The sequence below is a fragment of the Pieris brassicae genome, chromosome 12 (genome assembly GCF_905147105.1).
Source record: "Pieris brassicae chromosome 12, ilPieBrab1.1, whole genome shotgun sequence".
Classification (NCBI taxonomy): domain Eukaryota; kingdom Metazoa; phylum Arthropoda; class Insecta; order Lepidoptera; family Pieridae; genus Pieris; species Pieris brassicae.
The window spans coordinates 5,357,962-5,382,290 of NC_059676.1; the positions used below are offsets into that span (position 1 = coordinate 5,357,962).

General features: G+C 32.2%; 1 protein-coding gene and 2 long non-coding RNA genes across 9 annotated transcripts; 2 read left to right on the forward strand and 1 right to left on the reverse strand.

Annotated features, from left to right (window-relative positions):
* Positions 1 to 1,788: 1,788 nt before the first annotated feature.
* Positions 1,789 to 24,224, reverse strand: LOC123717105. 7 transcript variants are annotated; one of them, XM_045672921.1, is made up of 22 exons: positions 24,075 to 24,224; positions 23,856 to 24,003; positions 22,461 to 22,774; positions 21,493 to 21,664; positions 12,678 to 12,975; positions 12,239 to 12,391; positions 11,566 to 11,828; positions 10,183 to 10,387; positions 9,813 to 9,989; positions 9,275 to 9,410; positions 8,653 to 8,808; positions 6,950 to 7,089; positions 6,398 to 6,546; positions 5,703 to 5,858; positions 5,341 to 5,471; positions 4,583 to 4,759; positions 4,336 to 4,486; positions 3,373 to 3,519; positions 2,983 to 3,089; positions 2,639 to 2,756; positions 2,240 to 2,428; positions 1,789 to 1,953 (listed from the first exon to the last, which is right to left on the reverse strand). In XM_045672921.1, exons 3-22 carry the CDS (start codon positions 22,760 to 22,762, stop codon positions 1,825 to 1,827), a joined length of 3,456 nt encoding a protein of 1,151 aa, XP_045528877.1. In that variant the 5' UTR covers positions 22,763 to 22,774; positions 23,856 to 24,003; positions 24,075 to 24,224; the 3' UTR covers positions 1,789 to 1,824. The 7 variants fall into 7 exon arrangements, 6 of the variants coding, with proteins under 6 accessions (XP_045528877.1, XP_045528876.1, XP_045528879.1 ...); XM_045672920.1 differs by lacking the exon at positions 24,075 to 24,224 and having other exon boundaries at positions 23,544 to 23,878; XM_045672922.1 differs by lacking the exon at positions 24,075 to 24,224 and having other exon boundaries at positions 1,913 to 1,979; positions 23,544 to 23,878.
* LOC123717116 lies at positions 14,157 to 15,804 on the forward strand. Its single transcript, XR_006754773.1, has 4 exons — positions 14,157 to 14,328; positions 14,478 to 14,630; positions 14,991 to 15,131; positions 15,641 to 15,804. It is a non-coding gene; the product is annotated as an uncharacterized LOC123717116 (long non-coding RNA).
* LOC123717118 lies at positions 17,288 to 19,400 on the forward strand. The gene is made up of 3 exons (XR_006754774.1): positions 17,288 to 17,676; positions 18,836 to 18,988; positions 19,265 to 19,400. It is a non-coding gene; the product is annotated as an uncharacterized LOC123717118 (long non-coding RNA).
* Positions 24,225 to 24,329: the final 105 nt, after the last annotated feature.

Genomic DNA, 24,329 nt, shown 5'->3' on the forward strand with positions numbered 1-24,329 from the left:
GTAAGTATTTTTAATACGCCGCACACTTCATATATGCATCCTTCCAGAACTGCATACATTTTCTATGGATAAAAATTTGGTATCACCTTTTACACTATTTATTGGATTACTGTTACGGTTTAAATAAGATTAGGTATTATAATGTATTACTGTTTTGAGATCTTAAGTCAGCGCAATATACGTGAAGGCTATATAAGATTAATAAAATACTTTCTGCTCCAGTTCCATTTAAAACATTTTTCTTAGAAATTAAAAATGATGATGTTTTAGTAAAGAGAGATTTAAGCATTGTTTAAGGATTTTAGGATTCGAGCAATTTGTGATATATAAATAAAAAATTAAATAAATCAACCTCGAGACTTCTGAATCCGTCTCACGATCATTTGTCAATCTAATAGGCAAGTAGGTCTAAGACAAGCAAGCGAATGTTAAGTGCCACATAGAAAAAAAGTTTATTGGTGCACAGCCGAGGATCGCACCTACGGCCAGCACTGATTACATGTTATAATATATAGTCATACAATTTATAATGTAAGAAGTTTTGAGTAAGTCAATTTAATCGGAATCATGAAATAATTCTCTTGATCCTTACCCAGTATTAACGACTTCGTCCAAGCAGTGGTCATATAATTGACTATGTCTTTGTCCATATAGGGTAATAATTTTAACACCAGAGGATCAAATATATAAAACAACTCATCAGCGTGTTTAGCTCCAGGTGTAAAAGGAAGACCAACCACAAATTTATTTATATGGATTGGATTTATATCGAAACTCGGTAGTGAGATGGATCCACTTTCTAAAATAATGCGTTTGAAAAGTCCTTTGGCTAAATGATACATGGATAAATACCGTACAGAAAAAGCGCCGGCAATTTTACCAACTGGAGTCACTTCATTAGGATCACCACCGAACTTCTATATTCCGTTGTACCTAGTGTTATGCAACAATTTCATCTTTAAATGCCATGTTATATGCCTATTTTTCGTTTCGACATCCTAATATAATAATCTGAACGGTCCGAGTCTGTAGTTAATACTACCGAGTCTGTAGGTATACCAATTCGACCCTTGAAGGACCCTTCTTCAAGAAAAGAGCGTACCAATTCTTAAAAGGCCGGCAACGCACTGGCGAGCCCTCTGGTATTGAGTGTCCATGGGCGGCAGTATCACTTAACATCAGGTGAGCCTCTTGCCCGTGTGGCCTCTGTTTTACATAAAAAAATGTCCTATTGTGCGAGATATTTTGCATTAATAAAAAAATATGTATTGATTCCAAAATAAAACCATCCACGATGAAGACAACCACTGGTAAGCCAGGTTTTTAAATTTCAGGTGTATAAATATTGACGACTAGGCAATCATCTTGTCTTACTGCTATTTTAACGATTGGAAGCACTTCATTACATTGAATATTTCCGTTTGTTGCATGAAGTATATCCGGCCATGATGGAACTGGTCCAGTTGACTTAAATTGTTTACAAGATACTTGGTGCACAAATTCGGACACACAAAATTATATACCAATTATTGCTAGTTTTGTTATTTTATTTTATAAAAAATATTCTTGTTTTATGTTAAGGACTCCTGTAGAATAAATTTTACGAAGCGAAACTGAATTACGGACAAACGCAGATTTATTTGCAAACGACACTAATGCCAGGAGCTCAATACATTGTAACTTGGACAGCTAAAATGTAGATGAAATCCTGTTTAGCTCTTCACTTAAATTAGTGCGATTCTAAACTAAAAAACTAACTCAATCGTGAATAGTAAATTATATAACATCTGGTTTAAAAAAAAATTATATTAAAAGACAAGGAGTTTATAGACTCAAATTTTCACACATACCGCATACACATTCACGAAGTGATTTTCCAATGCGGTAACACAGTGACTGTTTTGACTCGCTCGCGTAATTTTTCTTCTCACCCGGCTGCTTGCTGTATCCACACTGAATAAAACAAATCAATGGCAATCCTGAAAACGCTCTGTTACATTTACCATTTGAAAAGGGATTGATAAGTATATATTATTGATTAATAATAATAAAAACATTCGTAGTTGGCCCTTATTATTGTTGGATGCAAAAACGCCAGAGTTAAGAGTAAGTATTACTTTACACAAATATTCTGCGAATTACTACGAAAAGTGGTCACCAAACACTAGTTTATGCATTTTCTGTATGAATGTAAGTATATGAATACAAAGTGAAAGTTACTATTTTAAACCAGACTTACCAATATAGCCATATTCTCGCAATGCAGCCTTCGTGCGCTTGGTTTAACAGTATTAGCTAGAAGTGCCCAGGCACGACCCGCCTGCCTGTCCAGTTTCAGTGCTTGGGACGCGCAGGCAATAGCACAAGAGATGGCCGTAGCTTGCTCGTCGGTTGCGCCTGCGTCGCCGCCTTCACCTACGCTGCTACGCTATGGGGATTGAAGTAAACATTGATAACCTTTTTTAAATATAAATTATAAATACAAATTAACTCTGGTTAGGATGAGTCAGATTCATTAACAATCTCTATGTACGATTATGGAGTAAATATAAAGTGAAAATGATGAATGAGTTGCGAAAAACACACAGTTGCGACAAATCGTATGATCACACTAAATTAAGATAGGTATATTCTTTACCGTCATCCAGTCGTCGGCTAGGCTCATCCATGCGTACGCGCTCGGCTGTCGACGTATGAGATCCGTCAACATTGCTCTTATACGTTGGGACTCACGTCGCGGTAGCGATAGAAGAATACTGAATAAAACGTTATATTCATTCGATGTTTCAAATAAAAATACAGGTAATTTTAGTAATAATATTATTGTGTTACGAAAACTAATAACATTTGTCTCGCCATTAAGATACCAACAAATAAAAGTATTAAATAATCTTGGATTTGCATATAGTCAAGTATTCGGATTATTTGCAAGCAAATATATTTATATATAACATGTCTGTATTGCAATACAGTAGTCAGTACCTGTAAGCACCCAGGCAGCTGCCAGCCTTCTCAAAACTCTCTTTGGATTTAGCGAAATCCTTTTTCCTGTGATAGCACTCCCCTTCGAGACTTCGCAAATAGTTTACCTATTGAGCGAAATATGAACTTCTTTTTATAAAGGAAATATGTAGCATGATCATTTTACTTTTATACTTTGTTTGTCATCACTACAAGTATATTACACTAACTATGTACTTCGTATAGGGTTCGATTCCTGTCGAATCAATAAGTGTGGCTTAGGTTTCACAAATAGTTGAACAATAAACATCGGTTAACTATTTGTGTAATAATCGCAAAAAGACAACATACTTCACATTCATCTACCAAAACTCATTACAAACTATTTCGTAAAAACTTTGTAAAACTAACATCTCCATACTTTCCAACGGCGTATTGTAAATGGCAAAGTGCGGTATCGACATCCTTGCGTAGACGCGTGCAAAGCGCTAGCAAGTGTTGATAAACTGGAGATTCACCGACTTCCGTTAATGCACGTGCGAGGCATACCTCTGCTAACTTAATAAAATCATAATTAAAAATAATGTTATTTATTGGAATGTGATAATTATTAATTGACTTTACGACTTTGGGTTATAGTATCAGATACGTGTATCTTTTATTATATCTCTTTTATAGACAGGGAGGTGATCAGTGCCTCAACGTCGTCGATTATTACATCCAAGACAGCTGATTTCCTCACGACAGTTACTTACACGGTATTCATTGTGCAAAGAAAAACCCTGCTGAAGAACGCCGGATATTAGGATTGGTATCATTTAAGTACTAGGTCGTATGTTTTGACGCTTTACGTTATATACTTAATTTAAATTAATATTTTCAATATTTATTTACATAAGCTTTTGTTGATAGCACCTAATCCAAGGAAACAATTCAAAATTTAATCATTGCGAAGTTGCTAAAACATTTCACTTCTTTACTTTAACTTTCTTTTGTAACATGAGCTATGGGTTTTGAACAACGATGAACAACGAGAGTACCGAACGCTTAAAATTAACCTGCATGTTAGATTTATCAAATTTTTTAGTAAATTATATACCTTTCTTTATTTTTAGAATATATATATAAATCATAATAATTACTATTGCCGACGGCTTGCAGCTCAACACATCTATTACATAAAGAATAGGTATTTGATAAAATTAACCACGTGGTTGACTTGATAGCTTATTATTAAGAGCATGTTACAAAATTTATTATTTATTTTTTATACAGAATTTATTATTTATAGATATTTTCGGATACAAAAAAATTCTAACCGTCTCAGTTAAATTACACTTTTTGTATATATATGCATCGATCATAACTACTCACGGGTGTTGCTCGAATACGTAAAAGAAGATCAGCAGCATCATAGTACCGACTGGTCCCCGGTAGGAGTGGGGTGTGGTCCCACCAATCGCCCAGTTCTCTTTCCCAGGCACGCGGGTAAGGCAAGTCTTCTGCCAGCCCTTCTGCCTCTATCCTATATGTATTGTATTTTAATTATATTACAAAGTAATGATCTTTAGACCCGTATACGATTTATTCCAGCCGGGCGGGCTCAAAACTTAGAACAAACCTTCGTACGTAGTTCATAATTTCTGTAGATATGTGAAATAGTTCTCTGTGCCAATAATAAGCACTGGCAACAACCCATAGAACTTTGAAAAATGGATGAAGGCAGAGCAGCGAGACAAAGAATGGTTCTGCGTCATCTGGGTCTTCGTTGAATATCATACAGGCTTTGGATAATAGACTGAAATATTAAACGTATTAACTTCATTATATTTATAATCTTACGTAGGCGTTACTTATTAGATACTATTTTAATTTGCAAATGCAAAGTATATTTTACAACTCACTAAAATTTTAAGAATTTTTTATTTATTTAAAATTCGTTACATTATGTAAAACAAATAACAAATTATTATGGATGCAACGGGTGGGCTTGGCGCTAACAAGCGATCTTTCCAGGCAACCCTAGTAAGGAAAAAGTAAAAAACTAAGAAATACTAAGGGTAAACTTCAAGAAGTGCATAACCAAATGAATAAAATGAAAATTACAAGTAAAACTGAAAAAGTACACAATTACCAATCTTAATCTAAAATAAAAATTAATAAAATAAGAAATAAACTAAAACCTAAAACGGTACATGAATGACAATGCAAAAAGTAATGTTAAATTAGTCTGCATTTACCTTTAAGTAGGGTAGTCTGTAAGCTGGTATATTGCGGGAGAAAAACGAGAACGTATATTAAGTACTTATACTAAGTAACTAAAAGCTATTTCATAGTTATAATTATAAACCTAATAAAGGATTGCATTAAAATATCCACCTTAAAGGATGTCGAGGATTCAGAAGGATAGACTTATTGATACAGACGTTAGCCGCATTTATGTCAATATCTTTGAGGCAAGTTGACAGTTCCCGCCAATGGTCTGGCTCGCTGGGGGCTTTTACAACAGTCTGTGGACGAAATTCATAGGGGTAAAGAATTGAATATAATCTTTAGCGACTATTAGTAGAGTAGGACTGAAGGGATTCCGATTAAATCTAGGCGAACTTACTGAAATCTAAATGTCTTGAGTAGGTTACTGTTAACTCTTAATAAACTTTTAAATCATGTTAACCATAGTAAACAGATAACTAATATATAATGGACAATTAAATAGCTATTTTATGGCTACTGAAAGTTACCTGCAAATAAAGGTTTGCTGCATGCTTAATATCTTTGAGCTGACGTGCATTCCTGGCTGCTCTGAGGGTGGGATCCAATGCTTGGTGATGGTCTTTATTGAGAAGATAATCGCTGGACATACGCATAAGACACGAGTGGGCCATCATAGTCATTTCCTACAAATAGTGAATATTTTTATGCATTAACAGTGCGTCCACTGTTAAGGTGCAAGATGTCTGCAGCAAATATGTGCCTCAGTTGTTAGAACTTATTATAAAAGTAGCGTAGTCATCAAATTAATGATACACCTACCGAGGCGAGTGGCGACTGAAATACATAGCGGGAAAACTTACATCCTTACTCCTTGCAATTAAAGTTGGTTAATTTCATAGAAATTTTAAGTTATGATTTCGTCTGCGTGAATAAGGATTTGGTAAGTATTCGTATTAATCAACATTGAATCAGACTGAGTTCACACTGACTGTACAAAAGTTCATAATTAAAAAAGCGTTATATATTCTACACCGCCTTTTCTTTATTTCGACAATATGCGCAAATATTATGTAGACATGCAAGGGTCTTTGCTTACCAAAACCTACTCTGCCTACTCTGCGGTACCAAAGACAATTGATGCAGATATTATAATTTTTGTCTTTGACCATCTAATGGAAATTAAAAAAAAACTGAACAGTCTTAAGCCATATTTAATACTCACTTCTAGCTTTTCATCGGTGTCAATAAAATTGTTAATAACAAAATTATTGTTCACATATATAGCGGCATCTTGCCAAAACGATGTCAGAATTTCTAGACGAGTTCTTGTACCAGCTAACTGTCGACTCATAAGGCAAATATCTGTTACACCTTTAAATATCAAAATAAAATTAATTCAATTTATTAACCACCAGAGTATGTCATTAAGTAAGTACTCCTTCCTACGGTAGAGTATAAATACCTTTAAAAATCTAATAAAAGCCTTGCCTTGCAAAGCATTAGGTAAGGTGATCTGAATATTCTGCGAAGGTGATTAAATAGTTACATCAGCTATTAGGGTAGGTATTGTTAACGTGGTGGTGAAAGGGGAACCCAAATTCGTGTAAAATCTCTTGGTCTTTCACTTTATACAGTCATTACGGCTTCCATAATATATAAACTTTTCTATACGAAAGAATCTAATCTATTTCGTATTCTCAAACGTGCTTTTTGTATCGTTATACGAATTTAATTGAAAATAAATTTAAAATTTATATCTATTAAAATCGGTTACCAAAGTACGGTACGCGTCGTAAAGAGGTATTTGCCAATCTCACAGTTGACAGCCAATTCTTATCCGTTTGACCCCTACTAGAACATTCCCTCTTGCTTGGTATTGCCTCAAAGCCACTAAGCATTTTATTTATTTCTGACCTGTTACAATAAACACTAACTAAGTTACAAATTTAAATAATTGTGGACTTATTAGCGAGAATATTACATGTTAATCGATGTAATATCGATTGATGTGTAATGTATCATTTGTTATTTTAATTTATAAAGTAAGTTTTATTATAGGCAATTAAAGTAAATTGACGAATCATTAAACCCTGTAACTCTCTTGGTAATTACAGAATTTGACGTTGACGTTACTAGCTTTATCAAATTAGGAAACGTATAACAAATAATTCGAAACGCCGCGAGATATCGCTTTGAAAATCTATCCAGCACTGTCGCAGTTGCCAATCCAGCGGCGTCTGAAAGCGCGGCAACGTCGCAAATTTTATAATGTTATGGAATATGGCACTTTATATTTATTTAAATATACAAAAGAGCATAAAAAGCTAGAGATGGTTTTCTGCAGTCTGCTACAACACTAACTTAATCTCAATGTGTACTTACTATTCGTATTTATATATACATACGTACAAAACATGGAATTTTACTATGGAGTATAAGTTATATTATGAATATACTTAAGAATAGTAAGTTTATCCTTGGTTGACATATAATATATGTTGACATATAAACTACATAGTTTATAAATAAAATGTATATTACTACAACTACATAGGCGGCGGAAACATTGGGGACGAAAGTGGAATACGTAAAGATACAACTTTCTTACATCAGAAAACTATATCGGAGAGGGACAAACGGTACAAGCTCATACCGCTAAACCAACAAAATTCTTTATAAGTAATGTTATAGACGGCTACAAAATTATTGGACAAAAAAGACCTAGCTCACAAATGATGCAGATCTTAACAGGACATTGGGCGTTTGCTGAATACCTGCACAGATTTAGCTTGAAGTCAGATCCGTCATGTACGTGCGACTCACAAACAACTCAGACAGTGATACATCTTATTATAGAATGTCCTGTATTTGGAGCCTCCAAGTGCGATCTCGAGCAACAAATCGATATAAAGGTAACAACCGAGCATTTACCCGAAACATTAAGAAACTTTAGATTGCAACTGGAAGATTTCTGCAGTAAGGTGGTGAGATGTGTCACTGACTGCAACAAGAGCGTAATACAAGGGAGACGGGCCCCCACATAATTATAAAGTAGAAATGTGTAGTAATATAAATATATATATATATATATATACTTGTATATATGGATATTAGGAAATTTCTTAGTATATGTATATATATTTGTACAAAATATACGTATAAAATAAGGTCCCGTACCACAAAAGTCGGGGATATTGGGAAATTTATATATAAAAAAACTACATATTTGTAGTAAGGTAGTGTCTATAAACTTTTTTTTAGTAAAAAAAAAAACCGTACATACGTAGGCACCCAATTATGTTAACTTAATTTTATATGTATATAATTGCTAAAAATAACTAGACTGGCCATTAATACTGTTACATAAAAACTTTTCTATTTTTCAACTTTTTAATTATTTTAATTTTGGAACACGAATATTATTTTTAAAACCTCCATAGTTAAAAAAATAAAATTTATTTTTATTTTGAAACTTACTGATTGATCTGTGCTGGAATAACGGCTTCTTTAAAAGGTCTCGCCAATTTAATTTCCAAAAGGACAAAAGCGGGATTCTCGTCACTACCAGTTGGTCTGCCTAACGTCCTTGAAGTACTTGCGTTTGGGCTTGTTTGATCGGATGTAGTGGTTGCTCTAAACGTTCAAGCCTGTTAGTATGTGTTTCAGTTTTCGGACTGAGCTGTTGTTAGAGTTTGATATATAGTCTTATCTATTGACGAATATAAAAATTTAATCATAAAAATCACAGGTCTTTAAATTATATGAAGATCACGTTTTAATGGCTAAGTGTTAATAATTTGAAATAGAAGTAGGAATTGGATAGGAAAGGAAAATTAAATGTACCTATAACAATGTACTGTAAGAACCTGTCATTACCAAAAATAACCAAAATCAATAAAATATTAATTATAACGTCGCAAGCGTGCTGTGGTTTTGCGGCCTTCTTCCACTTTTATAATACGTATATTCCGTCCGGTCATTACTAAAATATAACCTATCTAAGAAAAAAATCTCTTCCCATTTCGTCATTTAAAACTTACATCCTTTAGCTAAGTAACTGACAAAACTACGTTAGAGGAGGTAAGATGCAAAATCTTACTTGCTAGATTTCTGGACGCTAATGAAGGACGAAGGACACTTGTCGCTTGGCGGTAGAAGGGATTCGCAGCCACACTTCTCCATAATAAGCTCTGAGTTTGCCCAATGAAGAGGAACTGCTATACGGGCTTTTGTTTCTGAAAAGGGAATATAAAATGTCATATTACCTAAGTTTTTCATATAATATAATAATTACACAAGCCAATTATATAAAGGCAAGGCAAGTCTCGTTCACAAATTATTATTATCTATCTAGTTAAGTGGTTTTTGTTGTTTCCCCGAAGTAAGATATTTATATTTAGATATTTCTATTTTAGAATATTTAGAATATTAGATTGAAACTTATTTTTCACCCTTCGTTACGAGTTAGGGAAAAAACTAAAAAAAAAAAAAATATGATGAACAAAGTGCAACAAGTGCATAAAAAATATTATATACCTAAGCTTAATCTTAAAAAAAATATTAATAAACCAAACTAAAAAAAAAAAAGCTAATATCATATAGAGATAATTTTTCAAGATGAACAAAAGAAAAACCACCTCCAGGATATAGAAGCGTGAACAAATCGATGAATCCCATAAAGCTATATCCGCTATTATTTTCCCCATACATGTGTACTTCAAGGGGCCACTTGTATCGCCTCAAATGGCTCGACAACCATTTCTCAGTTTCCTTCAGTATTAAGGTTTTGTGAAAGGATTTCCAAACGGTCTTATCTGAAAATTATACTGTTGAATAAAAGTAATTTAGACAAATTAAACCTTATTATAACACCTGATACAAATACTCATGTCGAGAACCAAAAAAAGATTCGCTCCAGACATTATTCCTCATTTTCTTATACGCCGCAGAAACATGTGCAAGCATCCAAAAATAACATTACGATTCGAATGTATAAAAAATAATCACGAAAGTTCGACCCCTCTTCCACGTAATAATTTAAATCCAGCTTGTCTTCATTTTGAAAATCGCCAAGTGAGGCTGTGAACATTTCATCTCCCTCAGTGAAGTACTCGTCTCCAAGTCGTAAACTTTCCCAGTCAGAAAAAAAATTTAAGTTTTTCGATCTTTTGGCAATCCTGTTTCCCTGATTAAATGTGTAGAGGCTGCAATTCTGAAATAAATAAATTTATTTTAATAACATAAGTCACCATTACCGGCTAGCAATGCGGCAACAATACATACACCATAGTTATCTAGACGAGTCTAGTACAACTCTTGTGTTTGATTAGTTGTAACACTAAAACTACTTTTTATCAGAATACTGTTTTAAACATGAAACTTCCACGGAATAATATGGGTTCTAGCCATAAATGAATTTTCTTGAATAAGGTTTATATTACTTTATATCATATAAAAACGTAACAAAATGCCTATTTTCAACACTTTAGGAACTGAACATAAAGCAAATCTTTTGCCAGTTCACTCAGCGGACAATTAAAAACGTCTGTTAATCTATGAAATTCATTAATTATTTCCATGCATAGTGTCGTGTGTTTTCTTTTCAAAATATTACTTTTCGCTGAGTGTCCGAACAGTGGCGACTGTCGATTTCGCCACTAACGTAACGATTAGGCACTCTTTTTTTCACTATGTCATCACTTTGTCCGCACACTATTAGATGCTAGCACATAACTATAGTATAATTTCTAAAATTATATGAAGAATATCATAATGCGTATTAAAACGCGTGCGAACCTTCTGCCTATGCAGGTTTCATAGGTCGGTATCACTTAACATCACGAAAGCCTCTTGCCTGTAGTAATGAAAAATCTAAATACGAGATTTAAGGCGTATATAGATGTAGTTTTTCCGATAAAGTAATATTAAAAATAGAATCCGCATTATTTAACTACATTTCTTGTTTACTATATTGCGCATTTAATTAACATTTTGTTTATTCTGTAGTGTTGTATGTCGCTCAGTTTAGTAGTCATATTTTGTTTGTTTACCTATCATCAGTTGAAGTATATATTTGTTTTAAGGTACGCGAAACGTTTTAACAACATTTCAACGCTACGAACAAAAATATAGATGAAATAAAATAGAATGTAAATGTGAATTCCTGACATTATTTACTTGATATTGTTGTCGAAATACAAAATATATAACACACAAACACACTACTATATACTTTGTGTGTATTATATATATGTTTGTCATTGTCAACTCTGAGCATGCAACGCTAGATTTTGTGCTCCATGTACTTGGAAATGAGAAAATTCTGCGCATGAAAGTAATCTAGCCAACTAATTTATTTATAATTCAAAATTTTATGCAGCTCCGAGGTACCTGGTCATTATATATTGGCATCTTGGTGGCTGCTGTGTACACGAGTTCATCATCATAAGGAACGTGCATATTAAAGCTTCCGATGAGAGTGAATGTCATGAAATTTGCCTCTTTTAACAATTGTTGGTGTCTTATATTAGCGGGATTACGGAATGCAGATATTTCTAGTGTAACTAAGGGTAAATTGTCCCAACTCTTTGCTAGACTCGCTCGTGGCTTGATCATTGGTTGCAGCCTTTGTCTTAAGTATAGTTTATTTTTGCCTAGAAGTTATCGCTTGATTACAATTGTGCATTACAATATAATTCGTAGGATAATTAATGTATACAATTAATTATTAACATCAAATATTAAAGTTCCTGATTTTTGTATGAATAACTCCGTCTCCAGTACTTGCAGCAACTATGTAATGAAAAGACGTCGCTTATATAGATTAACTATGACGTAAAGGATGAATATTCGAAGAACACAAATATACTGGATTAGACGTGAAAAGGCGTGTTTCATTTGTTTATAATTTGTTAACATATACAGATGATCCAATGACAGACGCGCGCTATATTTCTGTTTGACCAATCGCATCTAAGTGCGTCTCTTTAATGCGCTCATCGGGCCTTTGCGTGTGGACACACCTATTCATAGCCATTTAAAAAAAAATGTTTTCTCAACTAACCTGTAAAAACTGACAGAATATTAATATTACAGCAGAATATATCTAATTTTGGTTTCACTGCTACTTTTGGCTCTTGATCTTGTGTGGCATTTATTTCTGCCGTCTTATCGTATACCATTTGCATTTCTATATTGTCTAATGACTGGATTTTAACTAAAAATTACATTAAGAAAAACATTTTTGAACGGATTGATGCTATGTAGTATTATTAAAAACTTATAATTATTTACATAATTTTAATTTTTTTCAGACGTTTCGCGTGCTTTTCAGCGTGCGTGGTAGTATTTTTTAATAATAATACATAGCTTCAATCCGTTCAAAAAGTAATTTTCTTAATGTGTAAAAGCTATGTTAACAAAAGACAATACTATAAAAAATACGTATTAGGAAGTTAAATGCATATCTAGGTTTTGGGTGTTAAAAAAAGATTTTCTCTCACTTGTCAAAGGATTATCAGCAAATGTACACATTTTTTCATAATCGGATGGGTCATAATTCATAAAACCCTTCGCTAGGGTCCTTTCTTTAACATACTCCCTGTGCCCTACTGATTTTATGATAGCCGAAATTAAAAGCTGATCATAAAATACAACTTTGATAGCGAATTTCTTAGGATTTTCGTCTGGTAGGCGAAGTCCCAAAATGCGTATACTTAGAACATCGAGAGGAGGTATGTAGACTTCTTCGACAGTCGTCATGTCAGATTTCGCTTTTTCGATGGTCACATCTGATTTGGTCTGTAATAGGTAGATTTGAAGATTTAGTTTATTTTTGTACTGTATTTTTTGTGCAAATCTATCATAGTTGCATAATTACGAAAATTATATTTCAATGGAAACAGTTTATGTATTATATTTGAATCTACTTATTTACATTTTTGGATATCTATTGATGTTAAATTTAACTGTATTTTTGGTGCATGACATTGTTTTAACATAATATTTATTGCAGAAGGTAAGCGAAATATGTGGATGTGCATTATTAGCACACATTTTGAAGATGTATTAATGAAATACATACTTTTCCGCGTTTCATTATCGGGCGTTAAAATCTATTATTTTTTTTCCTGTTTTTGAATTTCAATGACAATGTCGATTGGATTCCTTCAAATGCTCTTTACTACAGATAACTCATTGTGTATCTTACAGATTATAAAGCCACGTAGATATAATAGACCTAGGTAATAGACAAGGAGAAGCACAGACTAAAATACTTTGACTAGGATAGAAATGTCTACATGTTCTTGGTTGTTACAAAATGGTTGACTTGGTCACGTGACCACGTCAAATACAAATTCGTTTAATTTGTTGTTAATTGGTCTCAAGAGCCAGCTAGATAATAATTGGGATTACGGTTGGTAATAAATTAAGGGTATCTTTCTACACGTTTGATGTTTAAACTATGTATCGCATACATTTTTTTATTGTAATTATCATTATCTATTATAAAAGAGATTTAAACATAGGAAACATGTAATATTTGAAAAAGTGATTATCGTTTTATAACAAGACCTCGTTACAATAATAACACTGCTCCAATGTATTGCCTGATTTTAAACATTTGCTTATTATAAAAGCATTAGCCTTGTCATCACCAGTTTTGATAAATAATGATTTAACAATATATATACATTCTATAAAGCAAAGATGTGGTGTTTTTTATTTGGCATCCTCTTTGCGCCAATTCTTGCATTAAATATACCAAGTTCGAAAAATTTTGTAAGTAATATGACTTATATTTTATATTTAAGCTTACGATAACTACGCACTAAAAAGACTTAAACGGATGTAAAGGATTTATCTAGAGCAGTATTGGCATAGTGATTTTAGCGTACGACTCTTGTATCTGTACTCGAACAGCTGTAATCTATGGACTTTTTATATGCGCATTTAATACTCGCTCGTACTGTAAAGAAAAACATCGTGAGGAAACCGGCTGTACTCTTTACCAACAATAGACTTTTCTAATTTAGACGATTTAGAAAATTGTCGCATTTAAAATCGAGAAAAAGTAAAATTTTGAGTGCTTTTTAACAGTCGTGGTCTAAAGAAAATTCACGATTATTTACAAAGTTCTATTTAAATACACTCGTATGTATAAATCATCTGTACTTGTTATGTAATCTCCTCCGGGACCAACTTTAGTAAAGAAATTTGTGCATATTCAAGTGGCGAATGGTTTTGACAAAAAATTGGATGATTTGTTTAAGTATGAAATTTTTGTATTTATATCTTCTCAGGGGCCATATGATCCGGTATGGAAAAACTACGAATTGTGCAAGGGACCCAAATTTAAAAACGTTTCTGAGACGGACGTCGTTGTATTTCAACAAGGCAAAGACTATTATGGGACTTTTAAATTTAAGTTTTTAACTCGCAGTTTAGTGGATGAGGTCAGTGACTTTTATAGGCTATACTTTATCCGCAGTGCGAAGGGAAGATCGTTTGCATTAGAAAATATTATTATTCAATATTCATCGATGTTACAACTTACCATTATACCACCACCACCAAACAAACACCAAAATAATTTGTTTTCAGAATTTTTTGCGTTAACAAATAAAAAGGCAATCTATAATAAAACTAATAGAACTTTATTATAATATAGTATATATAATAAAGGCCTTTGTATATTTACAGATATTTTATTACACGAATAATGCACATTAAAAAAGACAATTCTACAAAAGAAAATTAATTTTCCTTATTCTTTGGTGTCTTCTAATATTCTACTAAGAGTAAAATCATTTCAGATAAGACTATGGCTCTATTCGATAGTCGGCGAAACAAGGAAACAACTGTGGTCACACAAATTATCAGATCCCTGTAAAAATTTTGTATTTGCTGAACTGATACAGGAGCAGCTAAATTCGACTAAATGCATTGTTGAAAAGGTTTGTTACTAATGAATCAATTCTACATGTCATATGTCAAAAATTGTTCTTAAATAAATGCCTGTTATTGTATTTACATGGTATTTGCCCATCGTTTGAAACATAGACAAATACCACAAATATTAGATTGGTTATCTTTGAAAAAATAATTGGCATTTTCGACATTTTTTTAGTACGCTTCAAAATCCATAGAATATATATATAATTTATACTAACAGAGAGAATAAAAATGTATTAAATAACAGTCAAAATGTTATTCAATAAACATTATCGTTTTCGTATTTTGCTTGTAAATTGTTTGCCTCTTGTTATATTACATAATTAGGCTGCAGTACCCACAGGATTCTAAGCGTAATTACTATATTTATTTAAATGATATATACTATATATACCAAAATTTGTCATTTCATATACTTGTCGGTTTGTTTCAAATTAGTACTGTGTTGAATACTTGTTTTATAATCTTATTACATAAATTATGAATATCATATATGTTATATTGGTTTCAGACAAGCTATAATAAAACCGTGAACTTCACAGAAACAACTAGAAAACTTCTCGGACCATCATTTTTCTACGGAAATTATTCTATGAAAGTTGTTATGTCTTCGAAAAATGCAAATATTTTGTGTTTGCTGTTACATATTGAATTACTTAATAAAAGTAAATTAAACAAGTAGTATTTAAGTTTTATTTAACAACATATATGTTGTGTATGCATTATAGAACAATAATTACTTGCAACTGCCAAACATATATGTAATTACGGATGTCAAATAAGTTCGACGACGATGTACTTTCGACAATGTCAAACCATATCGAATTTACAAAAATGGTCGGCTAGCTGTTTTTTATATTTTTTATATTATATATATATTTATAATATAAAAAAATGTGACGATGGAACACAAGTTAGTCACAATTTCTTCAATAAGCGTTGACATTACAATAATATTTATAAATAAAATTAGCTACTAGAATTTATTACTAATTTCCTCAAATTAAATTTTATAAATACGTACCAGGCATGATAGGTTTATAATCTTAGTGTTAGGTATAAATTACGACAGTAGGAGCCTGTCATTGACGGCCGTGTCTAGTGTCAAGGGCCAAGTGACATGATGTCATTAAAAGTTGACTTTATGTTTATAAGATATGGCGATAGGTTCAACTATGCCTAGAATAATATTTACATTGAAAATAATAACACAACGTATTATACCGTAGACCTTTAAAAAGTATATAAAAATTGTAAAAAAAAATATTTTGTGGATGCGTGATGTGCTGACGGGATGTTATGAAATTGTTATTGGTGAAATCAAATCTTTTATAACAGAAAACTTTTAGTTAATTTCTAAATTACGTTATATAAAAAGGAAGAAACTGGTTATAAGTATTAAATCACTCGTGTGTAATAAATTGTTTTACTAACAGTTTCTTACGGCTTCTTAAAGCTTATTCAGTATATTTACTATATGTACATGAATTTGTAACAATGTAAACCACTTTTTTATGATACATTAGGCAAACTGTAGGTAAACAGGCAGGAGGCTCACCTGATGTTAAGTGATACCTCCGCCTATGGACACTCGCACTGCCAGAAGGCTAGCAAGCGCGCTGCCGGCCTTTTAAGAATTGGTACGTTCTTTTCTTGAAGGACCCTTAATCGAATTGGTTCGGTAATAAACCAGTGGTCAGCCGGTTACACATGGTGGTGGTGCACGGAAGAAATTGCCTTAAGAAACACTTAGTTGTGGAACGACGGACGTCAAGGTGATACGGATGGTATTTTGTACTCTGACTTGATGTTGATGATGATGAAACTCAGCTGCAGGTATTATTCCGAACAACTCCTCTGACACTCCTCTCTCTCTCTCACTCTCCATGGTAAATGCCCCCCAGTCCGAAACTTCTCGTAGCAGAGTTTCGACTTCAGACTCAAGTTTTTCCGGTACTCATCGGCAACTGTCCGAGAAATACTTGTCCGGCCAATGTAAAGAGTATCTCCAGTGCTGTCGTCCGCAAACATTAACTTATGTATAATTACTCATATACTGACTTTTACACATAGCAGTATAACACATATGCATTATATTTGTGTGGTACAAATAAAAGCTTACTTATTCGAACCTTATATTAAGAATAGTTATGCTTAGAATAACCTAAGTATACGGAGATCGTAATTTCTTACATTTGATTCTTTAGTTGGTATAACTATTCCATTTTATACCACGTTTATCTGTACCACTGATAATGTTCTTGCACTATAGTAACATTATTATAACATTAGGAATTTTAATGGCCTAGGTACATTGGGAGTTAAATTAAGCAATTATATGATGATAGAATCAAAAATGGTCAACCGTTTATCTAAATATCCTTATTAAGATGAATAATAACTAGTTCATAATGGAATTATACTTAGTCAAATGTAACATTATACTGAAGTTTCATCACGAGAATGATGTTGATATTGTATATTTTTGTTCTTATCGTTTCGAACATAATCTATGGATTTGAAATGGGAAAGGATGAAAATAATTTCGTAAGTACATCAAAGTTCGTACACATAAATCATCAGTGTTGTGCAAGTTAATAGAATACAACAAAACAAGTTGTTTATGTTTTATATTTGGAGTAGGAACATGAGAACGAAATCTCTAATTTAAAGCAAGACAAATGAAGATTCAAAGAATAAGTAACCTAATGAAATACAAATTTTCTGAAATAAAACGCGTTTAATTATCATGTCTAGCGCGTTAGAGCTTCATAATCAGAATGTAACTGCCCAGTCATGCTAATTCCTACAGAATGTTCTCCCAAGGACCAACTTCAAATATACCAAGAAATATGATATAAAGCCCCTAAAGTTTTTGCGCTACACTCGGCTAGAGAAGTATTGAAAAATGCATAAAAATATATTCAAGTTGTATAAAATTTCGATCTTGGAGTATTATAGCTTTTTGATATTTATATTTGGTTTAGTTTGTTGGTTGCATTCTAGGCATTTTTTTGTATAAACTAAAAATAAAATGTACCTCCTAAAATCGCCTAAGTTAGCAACACTGTAATTGGCTACCTTCGGACATCCAGGATATGGCGACGTTCTACCCTTACTTGGCTTAAAACAACATGGTTACGGCTTTATATCGCTCGTCTGTCCATATTCTCTAACTTACAATAGCGATACCGAGTTCGAGGTTTTTGTATTTCTATGACCCTCGATATCTGTAGCGTTGATGACCGAAACTTACCTTACCTAGCGTTGTTCGAGTGGTATAAAAACTCATTACCAAGATTGCAATAGCCGGATCGCTAGAGAGTATCGAATGGAATGCCCTCCTCTCTTTTTCAGAGAAAGGAAGTTCATTCCTGAAGACTTATCAGGATTGGAATTTATTAATGATAAATTAGGACATTTCAAAAAAGGGCAATTGTGGCACTATTATGGTCTCATCTTCCATTAAGTAGATTGCAAACAAATGCCTAACTAAATGCAGCTTGTAGAAGCAAAATGTTTGGACATTTAAAGTGATAGAAACATTTATATATAATTAATTTGTATGCACCGACTATTAACACATTCCTACATAACATAAAAAAGAAGATAAAAAATATTGTTATTTAACAAATAACAAACTAATCCACACATATTAGACTAGTTAAAACCACGTTTCTATTATTCTAAATATTTATACTTACAGGGACCATATGACATTAGATGGACCAGATATAATATATGCCCAGGATCCAAATCAAAGAATTCGACTAATATAACATTCGCATTGGTAAAGGAAAATGATGATTATTTTGCCAAACTAACAATTGATGTCTTGGTTAAAACTTCAATCGATGAGGTAAATTATATTGCTTCCAAGTCCACGGTTATTTATTAGTCTAGTGGACAATTCTGTGATTTGTAAGGATTACAAGGTGCATTATCAATATGTTGGAGGCAATAGGATATGCGACCTCCTTAGATTTCGTTAAATTTATTAATTGTTAAGTGTAGTTTTATTTCCTTACCTAGATAATTAATTTTGACTAGGAATGAAGGGATTACTGATACTATAATCTAGATGATGAAAAGTACGATAAACAAAATCATCGAATTCATTTCCGGTTTTTTACAGGTAAAAGTGTGGGTTTACAAATTGAAAAATGAAAACAAAAGCTTGCTGTGGGTATATAAGTCGAGCGATGCTTGCAAACACTTTATTTTCGGTGAGATAATTAAAAAACAATTGAATGCCAGAAGTTGTGTTATCGAAAAGGTATTTTATCGAAATGGCTTTAATAGCTCAAATATTATTACATTGAACTTTTTTTATTACATCACTAATAATTTATCTGATTGTGGTGAAGGTGGTGATGGTGATAAGCCTTCAGATAAATTTTATATCACTCTGGTTTCGCCCTTTATTAATTTGTTTTCATTAGTATATTTTTGTATACTAACCGTGGATAACGCTTAAGAATTATTATTGATCTTCTTTCTAACTACTATTATTAAAATTACAACATTTAGGGCATACTATCTGAAGTTTTTAGAAAGTTATAATGAGTGGTGTATTCATTATTTATAACGTTAAAAATATTATATTTGTTTACATTTTGCAGGATTCAAATAATATAACACTTAATTACACGGAGATAACGAAAAAAATGATTGGTCCGTCATTTTTTTACGGAAATTATTCTATGAAGTCCATCGCGACGTCGAAAAAAGCGAATTTCCTGTGTTTTATTTTTGATGTTGAATTTTATAAGAAAGCTGTGTAAAAGAATCCATAAACTTTCTACTAATCATACAACTCCTGTAGTGTAAAACATTAGTGTTTAAAGTACTTATATTTTATTTATAATTGAATTAGCTAAGCCAGTATTTTAAATTGATTCTTTTAATATTGGTTTTCTCATGGTTATTATCAACAGGTTATGTTTACTGTATTGTATATTTTTGCTTGTGTTCGATATTTCTACGGATTAAGCCTTCAGGTTTCATTGCTACTTCACCAGTTGGTTTACCTAGACACATTTGTCATGTCTTTACCATATGTCTTTTAGAAGTTATTGTAATAACGAACATAAAAAATAAAATAAGTTGTATTTAGAATATATGTTTGTGTATTTCAAAAATTGTATTTTTTATAAAATTTCATACCATTTAATATTGCAAAAACGAATCCACATTATTACTTTTTTTCAACATATAAAACGAGTATTTGCACGATAAAGATAAAATCGTTAGTAGATTTTTTGAAATTGTACTTTTTAGTGTCAGCCATCTGCATTTCTTGGCTTAAGTCTACAAAAAAATCGTCATATAACTCATCCGGGATCTTGAAAGGCACCACAGCCATTATTCCACCTGAAAATATTTCTGCATTTATTTATTTGAAAGTAGCTTGGGAATGTACACCCTTTTCGGATGCGTGTTTTAGGCGAATTTTAATCAATTTTTATTATCAGACAATATTAAGAACTGATTTATTTTTACTTGAACGTAGCGGAACTTAGGACAAGTTAGCGGAGCAAGGACGAAGGCAAGCAACACGTCAAATTAAAAAGTGAGTTATTAGAATTCTGCTAATTGATTATATATTTTTTTTAAGCTGAAAGGCACTTAAAAGCATTTGCCTACCATCCAGTACAATGGCTGTTCGTGCTAAAGTAAGAAATGATGTTTCTACCCAGATACTACTTTTACTGGTCTAAAGTTGATAAGAATGACCCAATCATCTGACCCATTCAACAATCCCTACCTTTTAAATTCTCTAGATTTTCGTACTCGTGAAATATTAACTTCTGTTCCAATTTTGTTATAGTAAATCCAACTTTGCCTAATAATTGTTGCATGTCTTTAAGGGAATCCTGAAAAGAGTATATTTTAAATTAAATGCAGAAACTTGTGGTAGGTAATTGTAGGTAGTAGATATTCCATAGAAGTTTGGCATTCAGTCAGTATAGATCATGCTTTTTTACTCAGAATCTTAATATTACCTTCACAGCTAAAAATAGGTAATGGTTTTAGTAGGTTTATGTTATATGCGTGTGACTCATCTCTGACATTTTAGTCTCGGGATAAGGCTTTGTTAAGCACATAAGAGAACCTACTTGCCTATTAATAAAATAAAAATAGGACCAGACTTAAAAAAATGTAGTGCTAATAGTGGCATAATAGTACATAAGGTTAAATAATGTGCTTCTTTGTCTTATGTAATAAATTGGGAATAAATAAATCGCTCCAACATGGTCGTATCCTAGAAAATAATAATAGTAGAAATGAACACGATAAGAATTTTTATTAAGAAATTATTTTTAGCATTTGCTAGAGTAAATTAAATTATTTTATACATACCTGACTGTCATGGTATGGAGATATATAACTTTCAACGTCAGTAACCCATGGCTTCCATTTTTCGGTTTTAGCAAGGGTCCTGTATGCATCGTATAATGATGTTTTTCCCACGACAATCCCGAAACAACTTCCATCGTCCCTAAGGATATCGTATATGTTCTGGAACGCAGTTCTGTAAAATCAATATAAAAAATATAACTAAATTGATGTATCCACTGAAATACGTTTAGTGAAAATAATTTTAATTTGAGTCGCCATCGAGTTGCTTAACAGGTGGTCTAGGAGTTGTGTATGACCATGAAACATATGATGACGAGATCACAATGGATTTTGACAATACTAGAAATCCCATTTTAACAAAATGTACACACAATGTACTAAAATTCTATGAATAGAGTTGTTGAATAAGACTATAATTACCACGTAAGGTATAGAATTATTCTTAATATCACACATGATGAAATCTACAATATATAAATATAATACAAATTTTATCTTTAGCTCGAGTTGTAAGTTAAGTACGGACATGAAGCCAAATTATTATTATTATTACAATTAAATATTTTTTAATAAAAAAATAACGTAATAAGTTATCATTGAATGACTGATTATAATCATCATCTATTATCATTTCTATTTATCACACTTATTATATAAATCATCTTATTTATTATTATTTACTTCATTTTATTTTAATATTCTTAAAGCGATAAGAGTTTAAGTGCGAGTTTAATCTGTCAAAGGGTTCATACAAAATGTTCATTTTGTATTAATGATATATAAATATATTAAATAAATTAAATAAAAAACAAGTTTAAAAAAACGATAAAGCGCTCGGAGGGTAGGTGCTTAAACACAGAATGCTTTGGAAGGACTGTGATGTATCTACACGCCCGAAATCAAATTCGTCTAAAGTATAGAAGGCTAACTACTCAGGTATAAAATACAAAAGATATATAGTAACTTACTCTTGACGAAGACACCAGTGTAAAGCAAAAAAGGAAATGACATGGTGGAAACGTTCCCTTAGCTGATCTGGCAGATCTCCCTCTATGTTAAGGGTAGTGAAATTAACACGTTCCGAAGCATAGTGTTCATTTGCGAATCGTATCATATCTTCGCTTATGTCACAGCCTATCATGGTCTTGCAATTCGGAATTATTTCTTTGAAAATTTTTGATGTCAAACTCCCATCGCCACAACCAATGTCTAGGATCATTGAGTCCATTTTCCAATTCAATATATTCACATACTCTTCTAGATACATCATTGCACTAGTCTTCTGTAAAGCATTTGATTTATTATACAATTTGACGTTAAGCATTGTTTGTGCGTGCTTCCTAGTTAATTTCTGATGTGTTTGTGCCGTCAAGTTAAATATAGATGTTATCGGCAGAATAAAAGCGAATTGACATAAAAACAAATTGAGACGATTCATACATAATACGAAAATATAATTCAGATTTGTAATGCGTAATATGATTTGAGTCAAGTTTATGTCATGGTATGGTTAGTTGATAGGACAAAAATATGATAGGATTAAAAAAATACCCTTATATACAAGCACATACAAGCACGGTACTTTACTGAATATAATATAAAAATATTTACATCTCTATCAATAATTTCTTGTACAACAAATTTTGTTCATTTTTCAATTCTTTCATTGGATTCTTCCTCAAAATGGATTTAGACTCATTACAATTATTTTTGAGTAAGCTTTATATTATCTTAGTTCTGTGCGTGCCAAAAACATTAGAAGTTGCTGCTATGTGTCTGTACTGTTTTCTGTGATGCAGTGTTATGTATGATTAAAATGACGAAGCACGAAGAAATCAGATGTATTGATAATGATGTAATGTAATACTATCTGTAAATAGATAAATAAAATAAATAAATATTAAATCTGAATAGTAGATCTAGTCTGATTCATCCTGCATTAAGTATCATGAATTATTAGAGATTAAATTAAAATGCCTTCATTACTCTGCTTGTAAATAAATCTTGTAATATTTCTACTATATAAAATAATATTTGTGTTTTTGGTCAACCTCAATAAGGGCTGTGGACAAACCCACGCACGGGTAACGAAACCTCATGTGTGTAGGTGTGTCACCCTACCGCCAGTAATCATAATTTACAATGTGATAAGGTATTGTATGCAATTACACGCTGATTTTGCAACATTGTTACAGAAACTGAATATAAGTCGAGTCACAATCGCCATCAGGATTTGATAAGTACCAGCATTGCAATTTAGAAAGAAAACACTTTGCATGCGTGACCCATTACCGCCTGTCTACTTAATATTGGAAAGATCATGTGGCCAAATGTCAGACAAAATTCTAATTTTTATGACATACACAAGCAGTTATGAACCAATTTACTGGTAGATTTTTTTATATTTGTAGACATCAAAATCCATTCTTTGCATTTCTTCAAAAAGTTCAGATAGATATTCGTCGAATATATCTTCAGGAATCTTGAATGGAGTTAGTGCCTTTATCGCTTCTGTAAAAGGGAAAATTACCGTTATTGCCATATCAAAATGTACAGCATGGACTGAGTAGGAATAAAATTACCTCATCGACTGAATTTTTACAGAAGACATCAATTATTATTAGTTTGGCAAGATAATCAGCAGTTTCCTTTACCAATGCGAATGTTATGTTAGTCGAATTCTTTGATTTGGATCCTGGGCATATATTATATCTAGTCCATCTAATATCATATGCTCCCTGTAAGTATAAATATTTAGAATAAAACAAACGTGGTTTTAATTTATTTGTTAAATACTTAATTTTTTGTTTTTGTTTCGTATTACTCTTTAATATTGT